General features: G+C 42.4%; 1 protein-coding gene across 1 annotated transcript in view; it reads left to right on the top strand.

Moving 5' to 3' along the window:
- The first annotated feature begins 4245 nt into the window (after positions 1–4245).
- Positions 4246–16044, top strand: part of LOC139159230 (zinc finger protein 91-like) — a 33419-nt gene continuing 21620 nt past the window's right edge. Inside the window, exons 1-6 of the mRNA XM_070736577.1 lie at positions 4246–4630; positions 5950–6524; positions 7503–7620; positions 7908–7990; positions 11650–11776; positions 12369–14235. Of these exons, the coding sequence (XP_070592678.1) occupies positions 6114–6524; positions 7503–7620; positions 7908–7990; positions 11650–11776; positions 12369–14235 (2606 nt within the window). The 5' untranslated portion in view covers positions 4246–4630; positions 5950–6113. The remainder of the gene's footprint in view (positions 4631–5949; positions 6525–7502; positions 7621–7907; positions 7991–11649; positions 11777–12368; positions 14236–16044) is intronic.

Below are 16044 nucleotides of genomic sequence, written 5' to 3'. Positions count from 1 at the left end.
ATTATCTGGTACCGCTTGCTGTTGCCTTAGTATTTCTGTTCTGGTATTCAGCCAAGTATCGGAACCTAACCCCTTTTTCAGACTCTTCTACCTTCCCATCCTGGCTTGTCTTTTGAAGGCTAGAATCAGAAGTCTGATTTCGGCTTGCAAAGTCTTACAATTTGTGAGTGCCAAAACTCTTCCTTTAGCAGCTAACATTTGTTTTCACACATAATAATGAATCAGAACCAATTGCACCGCTGCCACTGATTTGTCATGGGTTCTTTTTAAACCATACCTAATTTCATTGCCTTGAACTCAAAACGATCCATCAAACGTATGAATTCTACACAATTTAAATTTTCTGTCTCCGATAAGAGTTGCGGAGATATTTTATGGGAATTCAACGAAAAGCAATAGAACAAGACCACATATATATCATTGTATCATGGGAAAAGAATTTCAGAATGATCAATTTCTCTCACAAAAGAAGCCCGAATGAGAAGTGTAATCCATGTTCAGAAACACTTTTTGAAGTTTCCTCTCCACTCCTCCTCCTTCAGAGAAAAGCTTAGCTTTTCGTCTGTCCATTGCAGCGCAGTTCCCAGGATTTACTTTGACAATGGCGGGGCTTGGGGAAGGGTCAATTTCTGGCGGAAGGAAATTCCACCAGAGCAGCCTGGCAGGAGAGGGATGGGAAACCGAGCAGTACTGAGAGCATCTCTCTCCCCTTTCTTCTTCCCCCCCCCTTTCACCATTTCTCCATCCCATCATTGCCTCGCTTTGTTCCTCTTCATTCTTCACCTTGCTCTCTGCCACAATGGAGCAGGAGGATGAGTCATGTACTGGTGTGGTAGCTACACAGAAAAGCGGTGGGGGAGGGGAATAGAAGACAAAACAAGGCTGTGGGCGGAAGGCAGAGCAAGGTAGAGAGTGTGAAGCTGCCCCATGCACACACCTAAGGGCCCTGCAGCCGGACCATCAACATCCTGACAACTACCTGGCCTTGTGACGGCGGCTCCATAAACCAACCAAGACCCCGCGTGGCCTCCAACCCTATTCTCATTGGTCACCGTTGCAGTGGAAAAAAGCTTAGTGATGCACACGGGATGGTGCTGCTGCAAGACAAGCCGGTCAGGGTGTTGATGGCCTGATTGTGGGGCGCTCAGGTAAGTTGGTGCGAGATATCGGGCAGATCCGCACCTCCCTCAATCCGCAATCTGAGTATTGCATTGGCAGTTCTGTGTTAGCAAAAACTTCAGAAGAGAAGGATTTAGGGGTAGTGATTTCTGACAGTCTCAAAATGGGTGAGCCGTGTGGTCGGGCAGTAGGAAAAGCAAGTAGGATGCTTGGCTGCATAGCTAGAGGTATAACAAGCAGGAAGAGGGAGATTGTGATCCCCTTATATAGAGCGCTGGTGAGACCACATTTGGAATACTGTGTTCAGTTCTGGAAACCTCACCTACAAAAAGATATTGACAAAATTGAACGGGTCCAAAGACGGGCTACAAGAATGGTGGAAGGTCTTAAGAATAAAACGTATCAGGAAAGACTTAATGAACTCAATCTGTATAGTCTGGAGGACAGAAGGAAAAGGGGGAACATAATTGAAACATTTTAATATGTTAAAGGGTTAAATAAGGTTCAGGAGGGAAGTGTTTTTAATAGGAAAGTGAACACAAGAACAAGGGGACACAATCTGAAGTTAGTTGGGGGAAAGATCAAAAGCAATGTTAAATAAGGTTCAGGAGGGAAGTGTTTTTAATAGGAAAGTGAACACAAGAACAAGGGGACACAATCTGAAGTTAGTTGGGGGAAAGATCAAAAGCAATGCAAATATTATTTCACTGAAAGAGTAGTAGATCCTTGGAACAAACTTCCAGCAGACGTGGTTGGTAAATCCACAGTAGCTGAATTTAAACATGCCTGGGATAAACATATATCCATCCTAAGATAAAACACAGGAAATAGTATAAGGGCAGACTAGATGGACCATGAGGTCTTTTTCTGCCGTCAGTCTTCTATGTTTCTATGTTTCCCTCCTTCCTTCATCCTCCATGCACACTGCCTCATTGTGACTGCTGTATCAGAGATGTATCGGCTCTGTTAGGGCGGCGAGAAGTGTTGGAGAATGAAGATAAATGAAGCAAGGTGGTGATGGGTGGAGGTGGAAGACAACGCAAGGTAGGGCCTGTACAGCTGCCCTACCCGCCTCTGGCTTAACTGAGGGCCACCCAGGCCTCTAAGACCAAACCTTCACACACACACATCCGACCCCAGTGCAGGCACAGCCCTTCACTAACCTGTTTCCCAACTCTGTTCACCACTGCATGCAGAGCAACAAAACTAGTCTGGGAACTACATAAATAAAGTTTGTTTGATTTCTACACCACCCTTCTCAGATGACTCGGCGGCATACAGTGTAACGAATACAGTACAATACACATGTATAGAATTCTAATATTAAAAATTATTATGAAAAAACCCCAAAAAAACAGTCATCCCAACACAAGCATCCACATTCATCTAATCAATGGCTCATGGCTACAGCCGGAATTGATCTTGATACACGGCTCCCATGCCTGCTGGCAAAGATGGGTCTTCCAAACTTTGCGAAAGGCCAGAAGGGAGGAGGCGGTACGTATCTCCTGAGGGAGTTCGTTCCAAAGGGCCGCCACAGAAAAAAAATTACCTCAGATGTTCCAATTTGTAATGGGGAAAAAAAAAATCTCACAACAAAGTTAGACAATCTCAACTATTGTTTTTACCGTAGTCCCACGGACTACTTTTCTGGCTTGCAGATGGCAGTGGGGATCTGGGCCTGAGTGCACTTGCAGCCATCGCTTCTTGTGTGCATGCACACACACCAGGATGGGATGGGATGGGTTGAAGCAATGAGGACCAGCTCCTTACAGTTTCCAGGATGGTTGCATGGACCACATGCGGCCCCCAGGCCTTGAGTTTGAAACCCTTGTCTTAAGCCTTCACTTTCCGTCCTGTGATTCTTCCACCCTCTTATTTTCTCTCACTTCAGGGCTCAGTTTGCCTACAACCACCTCAGCTTCAAAGACGTTATCAGGAAATACTTCATGAACTCAATCTGTATAGTCTGCAGGACAGAAGGAAAAGGGGGGCATGATCAAAACATTCAAATATGTTAAAGGGTTAAATAAGGTCCAGGAGAGAAGTGTTTTTAATAGGAAAGTGAACACAAGAACAAGGGGACACAATCTGAAGTTAGTTGGGGGAAAGATCACAAGCAACATGAGAAAATATTATTTTACTGAAAGAGTAGTAGATCCTTGGAACAAACTTCCAGCAGACGTGGCTGGTAAATCCACAGTAACTGTATTTAAACATGCCTGGGATAAACATATATCCATCCTAAGATAAAATACAGTAAATAGTATAAGGGCAGACTAGATGGACCACGAGGTCTTTTTCTGCCGTCAGTCTTCTATGTTTCTATGAATGCACTCATACCCACCATCTCCTGTGCTGGGCTGAAGTGATGCGGACCAGCTTCTTACAGTTTCCAAAATGGCTGCATGGACATTATCAGACCTCATTGTGGGCCACATCCAGGCCTTGAGTTTGAAACCCCTGCCCCAAGCCTTCACTTCCCATCCTGGGACTCTTTCACGCTCTTATTTTTTCTCACTTCAGGGCTGAGTTTTCCTACAACCACCTCAGCTTCAAAGAGAGGCTCCTGTTCTTTTGCAGCCTTCAGAGATAATTTCTCTATTCACCTAGTGGTGGTGGGAGGAAGGGAATATGGAGGAGGAGAGATGGAAGAGGAGAGGAGTTTTTTTGTTCTGGGGAGGATAGGAAAAGAGGCAATTCAAGAGAGGGAGAAGTACGACCAGCCATCTTTCCTATCACCACATGACCTGTCAGCTTCCCTCACTCCAGGGCTAACTTTGCCAATAATCACTTGAAATCTGGGCTTCAAAGAGAGGCTCCTGTTCCTTTGAAACCTCCACAGAGACTTTCTCTATTTTTACACGATCGTCTTAGACATTAAAAAAGAGATAAGCAATGTCAGAAGGAGCGTCTCCTCCTATTTCGAAACCCATCATCACAGGCCCGCCTGGAACAACAATCTACCTTTCGCCCCAGTAGGCTCCATCTGGCGTTGCACACAGGATCCACCAGGGGACTCCCCCGGTAGCCGTTGGAAAGGCAGGGCGGACCTCACCCGCTTCAGGAAAGAGCTGAGCATGCGCTCTTTCAACAGAAAAAGAGATTCCGAGACCGCTCGCGAGACATCTTGCAGAGAAGACTGAACGCGCATGCGTCTTTTCTACAGTGCCCCGATTCTGCTCCTAATCCCCCCTCGCCCCCTTCCTCGCTCTGTGAGCCTTAGCCTGAGCATCAGTCCAGTCGGCTGCAAGGAATCCTTGCACGGAGGGAGAGCAAGTCCCGACTCCGGAGTTCAGTAAGTGGGAAGGGACTTTTTCTTCCACGGACCGGATCGTGCGTGGTGAGACGCAAAACGTCATCAATTTTGGGGTTCTGGAAATTGGGGAACCCTCGTCCCATGTTCCCCTGAAGCCCCTGTTCATGTCCGGGGCAGGCAGGGAAGAAATTAAAAGCTTCGGTCCCGCTGCGTTGCCTCCAGGAGGGAAATCGAGACCGTCAGAAAAATCGGGTATTATTTTTGTTGCTGTGATTTCTCATAGTTGTTTGGGACAGAAGGTTAAGGGGGTTCTATATAAAGCTATGCTAAAAAAATAAATATTTGATTTACCTATTCAATCGATTTTAAGCAGCTGTCCAAATTATTTGTCTTCTGGGATATTATTATTATTATTATTATTATTATTATTATTATTATTGGAATAAATAGGAATTAGAAATCAAAAACATGTTATTTGTCTTCGGAGATATTATTATTATTATTATTATTATTATTATTATTATTATTATTATTGGAATAAATAGAAATTAGAAATCAAAAACATGTTTTAAATGTATGTATCCAAAGACTTTAGTTCTTGCTAGATGTTGATGCAGAAGGTTATTACAGAACTTTTTCCATACCATATGTTCCATTCCATATGTTAGTCTACCTATTAAGACCCTCTCCCCCCTTTTTCCCCCAGATACTGTTGGGGTCATAAGAATTTCTTATGTGGGTTTTTGTGGATGCTCAATTAAGAAGCTTTGGGACAGGAGGTTAATGGAGTTCTGCTATCTAAAGCTATGCTGAAAATTCAAAAATTACTTGATTCACCTATTCAATCTATTTTAAGCCAATTTATTTGAATAAGTAGGAATTAGAAATGAAAAATATTTTAAATTTATGTATCCAAAGTTTTTAGTTCTTGGTAGAAGTTGATGCGGAAGGTTACTACATAACTTTTTTCATACGCAAATATGTTACTCTACCTATTAAGATCCCCCCCCTTTTATTTCCCTATACAGTGTTCCCTCAATTTTTGTGGGGGATGCGTTCCGAGACCGCCCGCGAAAGTCGAATTTCCGCGAAGTAGAGATGCGGAAGTAAATACACCATTTTTGGCTATGGACAGTATCACAAGCCTTCCCATAACACTTTAAACCCCTAAATTACCATTTTCCATTCCCTTAACAACCATTTACTCACCATTATTACTGGTACCCACCATTGAATAAGACACTTAGTGATCCTGATATTTATAAACATAGTTATTTATTAACAATAATTATTTTTTTTTGTTATTTATTTGCAAAAATTATTACTTTGGCGATGATGTATGACGTCATCGGGCGGGAAAAACTGCGGTATAGAAAAAAAACTGCAAAGTATTTTTTAATTAATATTTTTTGAAAAACCGTGGTATAGACTATTCGCAAAGTTCGAACCCGCGAAAATCGAGGGAACGCTGTACTGCCAGGTTCCTAAGAATTTCTTATGTGGGTTTTTGTGGATGCTGAGTGAAGAAGTTAGTCATTCTGTATTTCTGGAGGTTTCTTTTTCCATTTCAGATTTATAAGTTCGAAATTTTACCTGGTTCCTTTGGAGTCCAAAGAATCTTGTGTGGGAAGAAGACTGAATGGCCTTTAGGAGATTTGTCCAGACATCTTCTGATTAGTGAAACATAGGAGATCCATCCATCCATTTTGGAGCTGAATTAGGGACCAGAGAAAACATGGAGGGACAAAGCCCAGCAGATGCACATGTTGGAAAAGGCCCTCCAGCTACTCAGCTTTGGAGCTGTGGGAAGAATGGAGCAAGTCCTGGGCAGAAGAGCCAAGAAGAGGAAGCCAGAAGTTCAGTGGTCCAATGCTGTGATTTCAAAAAAGTGCAGTTCCAGGACGGGAAGAATCCCCGAGATATTTGCACTCAGCTTCACCGCCTTTGCTGTCAGTGGCTGCAGCCGGAAAGACACACCAAGGCTCAGATGCTGGACCTGGTGCTCCTGGAGCAGTTCCTGGCTGTCCTTCCCCCAGAGATGGAGAAGTGGGTGCGGGAGTGTGGAGCGGAGACCAGTTCCCAGGCGGTGGCCCTGGTTGAAGGCTTCTTGCTGACCCAGAAGGAGGAAAAGATACAAGAGTTGCAGGTTAGAGAATGTAGTCTTAGTACCTCTAAAGAGGATCCCTCTGAGTTTGTGGTTCCCTTTTTTTTTTGCAGAGTTTTCTAGAATTATTAACTCCTATGGCCTGTTGTCCCATTTTTCTTCCAGAGGATATGTTTGGGGCAATTCTTCCATTCTTTTTTTTGTGGTTGGCTCTGGCCCAGCTCTTGCCCCAGGGAATGGGGAGGTGGATGCAGGGGAAAATTCAACATGTCACAGGCCTGTGTTATTGCTGACAGAATCAGATCAGAGTTTAGGTTCCTCGGATGAAGAAGAAGATGGGAGTGACTCGGCAGAGGAGGGCTTGGCACACAGCCAAGGCAGTCAATCTTCCTTATCTTCTATAGCTTCAGATGATGACATTTTGGACCCACGCAAGCGCAGAATTATGCGTAGAAGACACCAAGTAAGAATATATTACAGGAAATAAGGGAGGCCACCTGTATTTGGGTGAGGCTCCAGTAATTAGGGCTGCTGCTATAAATAGCAGCATGTGGGTTTGGCCATTGTGGAAGAATATCTGTTGCAGTTTTGTCAGGAATCTTGTGTGTTGGACTTTGTTGCTTTTTCACGCCTTTGAAACCAAAGCAGAGCAGTGTGTGTGTGTGTGTGTGTGTGTGTGTGTGTCTCTCCCTTCATTGGAAGAAGAAGGGGTGTGAAGTTTCTCCACAGCTGCTGGCTAAATACTTAATGACTGCTTAAGGGAAATTGTACAGACTATCTGGTTGTTTTGGGAAGAGTGCTCTTTGCAATACAAAAAGAGTGCTTAGTTTATTTTGACTTTTGTGATAAAGAACATTGTTTTGAATTTTCAAACATGTGTGTGTCTGAAATTTGTATCCTTGAATTTTCGGGAGGCTCCTTTCAAGTTTCACTAATGGACATTGGGGTCTGCTGATTTAAAGGTGCAGTATGATAATTCATTAGTGGCCTTTCTTTGTTCTTCTATCACACCATGTCCAGAAATCCTTGGAAGCTGTGACTGAATATCCCAAGGGGAGGAAAGATTCGTTCAGATTTTCTGAAGAATTGCTGTCCAGGCAGACCTTACACAAAGATCAAATCCAGGGTCCTGCACCAGGTGAGAAAATTTATTTCTATGTAATATAACATTTCAGGGATTGTTTTGCTCCTCTTGATAGGAATAAAACCGGTTCTGGGCCACTGAGCCATATCATCTAGCCCTATCCAAGGGGATATGATTTATTTTTAGGGAGTTTAAATTGTTTTTATATTGTTTTAAATTCTTGTATACCGCCCAGAGTCCAGAAAAAGTTGGGCGGCTTATAAATCAATCAATCAAATAAACAAACAAACCAATAAATCTATATAACAAATCTGCTTCCAATATTTTTCTCTTTCTCACAGAGAGTAGAACACTGTCCTTGGAAATTTTAGAATCACCTCCTCCTTTTGGTGGGGCTGAAGGATGGGCTGAACAGCTATTTCAGGTAAGGAGGAAAAAGATCGGAAAATGGAGACCTCACCTACAAAAAGATATTGACAAAATTGAACGGGTCCAAAGACGGGCTACAGGAATGGTGGAAGGTCTTAAGCATAAAACATATCAGGAAAGACTTCATGAACTCAATCTGTATGGTCTGGAGGACAGAAGGAAAAGGGGGGACATGATTGAAACATTTACATATGTTAAAAGGTTAAATAAGGTTCAGGAGGGAAGTTAGTTGGGGGAAAGATCAAAAGCAACGTGAGGAAATATTTCACTGAAAGAGTAGTAGATCCTTGGAACAAACTTCCAGCAGACGTGGTTGGTAAATCCACAGTAACTGAATTTAAACATGCCTGGGATAAACATATATCCATCCTAAGATAAAATACAGGAAATAGTATAAGGGCAGACTAGATGGACCATGAGGTCTTTTTCTGCTGTCAGTCTTCTATGTTTCTATGTCCATGAATTTTGTTCTAGAGTTTATTTATTTACTTACTTACTTACTTACCTTACTTACCTTACTTACCTTACTTACTTACTTACTTACTTACTTACTTACTTACTTACTTACTTATTGGATTTGTATGCCGCCCCTCTCCGTAGACTCGGGGCGGCTAACAACAATAATAAAAAAAAACATGTAAATCCAATACTAAAACAATTAAAAACCCTTATTGTAAAACCAAGCATCCATACAAACAAACATACCATGCATGAATTGTAAAGGCCCAGAGGTGACACGCATTATTGTAGTGAATTGCAGTTTCTATGCAATATGGATCTGACATCCAGTCATTCAAAACTGATATGCAGCCTTGCTATCTCTCCTTTCTGAGTGGATCATTTCTGAGACGCTTTCTCCACGTCTCCTGCTTCGCCATCAGATTTCATTGACCAGGCTGTTGTCAGCATTGGGTCTCTTCCTTCTATCTCCAAGGATGGTTATTATCACACACCATTAGAAAAAAAAATTTTTTTTTCCTTTTTAAAAACATTTGGGAAAACCGTGTACTGGTGACTGAGAATCTCCATAGACATATACCAGTGATGGTGAACCTTTTCCGCACCGACTGCCCAAACTGGAATGCCCACGCGCCAGAGCGCCAAAAACCCTAAAAAGAGCTGGCGATGGCATGCGTGGCCACAGAGAGGGTTCTGCGTGTCACCTCTGGCATACGTGTCATAGGTTCAACATCACGGACATATCCTATTACAAGTGATCTCATTCTGTATTCTGCAGAATATTATTATTATTTTATTATTATTATTATTATTTATTGGATTTGTATGCCGCCCCTCTCCGCAGACTCGGGGCGGCTAACAACAATGATAAAAAACAGCATGTAACAATCCATTTAATAAAACAACTAAAAACCCTTATTATAAAACCAAACATACACACAAACATACCATGCATAACTTGTAGTGGCCTAGGGGGAAGGAATATCTTAACTCCCCCATGCCTGGCGATAAAGGTGGGTCTTGAGTAATTTGCGAAAGACAGGGAGGGTGGGGGCCGTTCTAATCTCTGGGGGGAGTTGATTCCAGAGGGCCGGGGCCGCCACAGAGAAGGCTCTTCCCCTGGGGCCCACCAAACTACATTGTTTGGTTGAGAAGGCCAACTCTGTGGGACCTTATCGGCCGCTGAGATTCGTGCGGTAGAAGGCGGTTCCGGAGGTATTCTGGCCCAATGCCACGTAGGGCTTTAAAGGTCATTACCAACACTTTGAATTGTGACTGGAAACCGATCGACAGCCAGTGTAGGCCACGGAGTGTTGCAGAAATGTGGGCGAATCTAGGGAGCCCCACAATGGGTCTTACGGCCGCATTCTGCACTATCTGAAGTTTCTGAACACTTTTCAAAGGTAGCCCCATGTAGAGAGCGTATGCCTATTTTATTCTTTTTTTAAAAACTCTGCAATATGTTTTTAACAGAGGCCTCTTTTATGTCATGCAAACAATTGAGCAAATTAGAAAAATCAAAATACAAAGATAAAATCACAGGAGCTTATGATTAAAATAACCCAACCACCCACATTTTTCTCCTGTGACAGATACAATAAATGTTACGAAAGACAAAATGAGGGACGGGGGGGGGGTGTCACTTTGAATTGTTATATGGCTGGCTAGCTTTCCATGTTTGATTTTTTTTCTTTGATGTGTTGCCGTGGTATGAAATATATCTCACACCGTGCATTCTTGTGTCTTTTAAGATTGGACTTTCAGAGATATATAATCCATCCTCTTTGTGTACTAAGGAGCAAAGAATTGTCTAAAAATTAATTTTTGAGGACTGCAATGGCAGTCAAAGCCAAAAGGAGAATGTTTCTGGGGACACCACAAAGGCCTCTCCATCTTGGGGTGGCGGGATGGACAGGCTGCACGAATCCCAGCGACCAGTTAGGTCCCACAATGTGGGTCTTTTCCGGGTTCCGTCAACTAAACAATGCCGCTTGGCGGGACCCAGGGGAAGAGCCTTCTCTGTGGCGGCCCCGGCCCTCTGGAACCAACTCCCCCCAGAGATTAGAATTGCCCCCACCCTCCTTGCCTTTCGTAAGCTACTTAAAACCCACCTCTACCGCCAGGCATAGGGGAATTGAGATACCCTTTCCCCCTAGGCCTTTACAATTTTATGCATGGTATGTCTGTATGTATGTTTGGTTTTTTATTATAATGGGTTTTAATTGTTTTTAGTATTGGAATATTGTTATACGCTGTCTTATTATTGCTGTTAGCCGCCCCGAGTCTCCGGAGAGGGGCGGCATACAAATCCAATAAATAAATAAGTAAATAAATAAAGAACCAAACCAAGATTTCAGTAAGCTTGGAAAGACTTTTCTTGGCTGGTTCAGACACATTTGGACACAAGAATGGTTTGAGATAAGTCACCCCTCAAAGAAACCTTGTACTAAATGATAGGATAGGGAAGGAAAGAGAGAAAAATGAAAACCCGTATTTTTTTACCTGCAAAAGGGGGGGGGGGGTGTTCCACAAAGAAAGTAACACAGGCGTGTGATTTTTGAGGTTCACCAAGAAGGGAACCACAAAAATCACATGGCTTTATGTTGGATAGTTAGGAGAAAAAAGCCTTTATAAGTTTTACCGTCTCATCAAATAAAAGTGGGCAATGATACCCAATTATCGTCAGTTCCCCAAAATCTGCTTGGTCTTTTATTGATTGATTGATTGATTGATTTGATTTGACTTGATTTGTATGCCGCTCCTCTCTGGAGACTCGTGGCGGCTAGCAGCAATAATAAAACAATGTACAATAATAATCCAATAAATACTAAAAAAGATTAAAAACCCATTAATATAAAAAACCAAACATACATACAGACATACCATACATGAAATTGTAAAGGCCCAGGGGGAAAGAGTATCTCAATTCCCCCATGCCTGGCGGCAAAGATGGGTTTAAGTAGCTTACGAAAGGCAAGGAGGGTGGGGGCAATTCTAATCTCTGGGGGGAGTTGCCCCCACCCTCCTTGCCTTTCGTAAGCTAGATCCTAGAGAGAACAAAAAAAGGAGGAGGAGTTGGAAATGAAAGCGGCTTTTATGCCTATTTTATTCAGCAGATCTCTCGATTGGTGGAAGAAAACTGGAAAATTATTCTTGGGATTATCTGTTAAAAGGAAAATTTGTTTCCTTGTTCAGGATGTGGTGTCTTTTGAGGACGTGGCCGTGTATTTCTCCAAGGAGGAGTGGTCTCAACTGGATGCCGACCAAAAAACACTCCACGGAGAAGTCATGTTGGAGAATTCCTGGAATATGTTTTGTCTGGGTAAGAATTCTATCTCTGCTGAGACACACAGAGAAGTTATAGGGCAGTGGGTTTAGGTCTTATTACTGATTAAAACATCACTGATTTATTTATCTCCTGCATTTATTTTTTGGAAATAAAAAAGGCAGTGAACAGACCCAATATTCCTTCTTCCTGCTGTTTTCCCTGCAGTAGCAACCCTGTGACAAAGATTTTGCTGGCAGAGATGGGCCCAAAGTCACCCAGCCAGCATTCATGCCTAAGGCAGATCTGGTGCTCACAATCACAGTTTCTAACCTGGTGCGTTAACTGTTCACCAAACTGAATTTATAGAAGAAGGAAATTTGTTGAAAGAAAAATTGGAAAATTGCATAGCTTTCCTTTTTACAAAAAGGAATTCTTTTAATGCCTTTTGCTCATAAAATGCAACATTTTATGTCATAAAACATATTAGCGAGAATCTGATGGACACATAGGGATGATGTCATCTCTTGAGCAAAAATTTTCCTGCCAGGGTTTGGGATTAACATCTGAATCTGGTGAACGGCTCCTCAATGGGCGTGAACTCCTATAATCGGGACTTTCGTTTTAATTTTAATTTTTCTTTTTCAAGGCTTTCATGTTCAAGAGGATAAGAATTCCAAGGAGGAATGCCAAGCCATCCATCTGAAGGAAGAAGAAGGGAAATTTGCAGATCAGATGCAACCAAACAGGGATGAAACAAAGCAATCACAAGGTGGAATTAAAAAAGGCTTTCCTCGGGTCAGTTGGCTTCGTAACCATACAAACATCGATACGGGAGAACGACCATATCAATGCATGCAATCTGGAAAGAGTTTTAATAAATCCGATCATCATTCTTCTCGTAAAAAGACACATTCAGAAGAGAAACCATATCCCTGCAGCAAGTGTGGAAATACTTTCTGTTATAGTGACTCTCTTAGAACTCACGAAAGGAATCACAAGGGAGAACAGCTTTACAACTGCTTGGAGTGTACAAAGGAGTTTACTCTTAAGGGTAATCTTAATTCCCATAAGGGGATTCACACAGGTGAGAAACCATATCAGTGCATGGAGTGTGGGAAGAGCTTTAGTGGGAAATATGCTCTGATTCGCCATAAAACTATCCATGCCGAGAAGAAGCCATATCAATGCATGAAGTGCAGAAAAACCTTCTGTTATTATTACTCTCTCATGAGACATCAAAGGATTCACAAGGGAGAAAAACCTTATAAATGCATGGAGTGTGGACAGACCTTTATTTCTAGCGTTAGTCTTCATTCCCACAAGAACATCCACACAGGAGAGAAACCATATCAATGTGTGGAATGTGGGAAGGGCTTTAGGTGGAATTCTGCTCTTATCTCTCACAAGAGGAGCCACACAGGAGAGAAACCATATCAATGCTTAGAATGTGGAAAGGGCTTTAAGTGGAAATCTGGTCTTACCGCCCACAAAAGGATCCACACAGGAGAGAAACCATATCAATGTAAGGAGTGTGGAAGGAGGTTTACTTACAGCAGCCATCTTAATTCTCACAAGAAGATCCACACAGGAGAGAAGCCATATCAGTGCATGGAGTGTGGAAAGAGCGTGAGTAGTAAATATGCTCTGGTTAACCATAAAAGCACCCATACAGAGGAGAAGCCGTATGAATGCATGGAGTGCAAAAAAACCTTTTGTTACAGTGATTCCCTCATGAAGCATCAAAGGATTCACAAAGGAGAAAATCCTTATAAATGCATGGAGTGTGGGAAGACCTTTATTTACAGTAGTAGTTTTAATTCCCACAAAAGGATACACACAGAAGAGAAGCCATATCAATGCACGGAGTGTGGGAAGACGTTTGCTTTTAAAAGCTATCTTGATTCCCACAAAAAGATCCACACGGGAGAGAAGCCATATAAATGTGTGGAGTGTGGAAAGACCTTTACTCGCAATAGTTATCTTAATTCCCACAAGAGGATTCACACAGAAGGGAAACCATATCAATGCATGGAGTGTGGAAAGAGGTTCACTTGTAGCAGTCGTCTTAATTACCACAAGAGGATCCACACAGGAGAGAAACTGTATCAATGCGCGGAGTGTGGAAAGACCTTTACTTGTACCAGTGATCTTAATTCCCACAGGAGGATCCACACAGACGAGAAGCCATATCAATGTGTGGAATGTGGAAAAGGCTTTAAGTGGAACTCTGCTCTTACCTCCCACAAAAGGATCCACACAGGAGAGAAGCCATATGAATGTGTGGAGTGTGGAAAGACCTTTAGTCGTAACACTTATCTTAAATCCCACAAGAGGATCCACACAGGAGTGAAACCGTATCAGTGCATGGAGTGTGGAAAGACCTTTGCTTTTAGCAGTAGTTTTAATTGCCACAAAAGGATCCATACGGGACGTAGGCCGTATAAATGTGTGGAATGTGGGAAGGGCTTTAAGTGGAAGTCTGCTCTGACCTCCCACAAAAGGATTCACACATGAGTGTGGAAGGAGCTTTGATTTTTAATTTAATTTTAATTTAATTTAATTTTTTTAGATTTGTATGCCGCCCCTCTCCGAAGACTCGGGGCGGCTTTTACCAGTCACCTTGATTATCACAAGAATACCTAGCACAGAGAGGAGCCATTTTTATTTATTTATTAGATTTGTATGCCGCCCCTCTCCGTAGACTCGGGGCGGCTCACAACAGCAATAGAACAATTCATAACAAATCTAATAATTTTAAAACATTTTAAAAACCCCATTATTAATCAGACATACATACAAACATACCATACATAAATTGTATAGGCCCGGGGGAGATATCTCAATTCCCCTATGCCTGGTGGGAAAGGTGGGTTTTAAGGAGTTTACGGAAGGCAAGGAGGGTGGGGGCAGTTCTAATCTCCGGGGGGAGCTGGTTCCAGAGAGTCGGGGCCGCCACAGAGAAGGCTCTTCCCCTGGGACCCACCAAACGACATTGTTTAGTCGACAGGACCCGGAGAAGGCCAAGTCTGTGGGACCTAATCGGTCGCTGGGATTCGTATGGCAGAAGGCAGTCCTGGAGATATTCTGGTCCGATGCCATGAAGGGCTTTATCGGCAAGATGTATAACAATTAAACATTACAGAATGTATATACTAATTAATTAATTAATTAAACTTATAGTCTGCCCTTCTCCAGTGGACTCAGGGAGGCTTACAAGAATAAAAAGACACAATAAAATACAGTTATAAAAATGCAATTTAAAACCTCAATATTTATTTGTTTGATTTCTAGGCCGCTCTTCTCTTGAGACTCAGGATGGCTTACAACATATTAATATATAACAATGGAAGAAATTGAAATTGAATAAACCAACACTATAAAACATCACTATCAAAAAACCCTTAACTTAAAACATATCACAGACAACCCACGTCATACAACTCTGTCATATCTCAAAAAGTCAGACAATAATACGGGCTGGTACAAAATAACCAAGTTCAGCAGCCCCACACCTGCTGACATAAATGTGTTTTTAAGCTCTTCCGGAAGGCCGGGAGAGTGGGGATAGTATAGATCTCTGGGGTGGAGTTGATTCCAGAGGCCAGGGGCAACCACAGAGAAGGCCCTTCCCCTAAGATTTGCCAGCCGGCATTGTCTGGCTGATGGGACCTGGAGAAGGCCGACCCTGTGGGCCCTAACCGATCGAAGGGGTACGTGAGGCAAGAGACGGTCCCATAGGTAATCAGGTCCTAAGATTACAGGATAATTTTTTTCTGAAACCAAATTGTTTATTGGAAAGTAAGTTATTAGCTTCAAGGTAGAGTGTAATGGATTGGTTTATGATTGATTCCATAACTTTGCAGGTGACACAACACAAAGAGAAAGGTCTGTAATTTTCAACATTGCTTGGATCTCCTTTTTTGAAGATAGGAATGACTGTGGCAAGTGACCATAGTGTGATTAGGGAGCTAGTACTGAAAGATTTATTAAAAGTTATGCTTAGAGGTTTAGCCAAGGTGGAGGAGAGCATTTTTAAGAAGTATGCACATAGTCCATCTGGTCCAATAGATAAAGATGGTTTTAGGTTGTGTAATGCCTTTCTAACTAAAATCAATTTGTGTAAGATCATTGAGGTTATTTGTGGTGCGGTTAGGAAATGTTGGGCATGAGCCATTGTTGTTAACAAAGACTGAGATGAAGAAGGTATTAAAGAGGTTGGCTTTGACTGATTCATCATTATGGCCTATGTTGTTTGGTCCTTTAAGGGGTGGGATGGTTCTAGAATCTTTGAGTTTATTGTGAACAAAGTTATAGAAGGCACA

This window comes from Erythrolamprus reginae, chromosome 2 (assembly GCF_031021105.1).
Source record: "Erythrolamprus reginae isolate rEryReg1 chromosome 2, rEryReg1.hap1, whole genome shotgun sequence".
Lineage (NCBI taxonomy): Eukaryota > Metazoa > Chordata > Lepidosauria > Squamata > Dipsadidae > Erythrolamprus > Erythrolamprus reginae.
The sequence above is the reverse complement of the archived record's forward strand: the minus strand, read 5'-3'. Positions and strand labels throughout refer to the sequence as shown.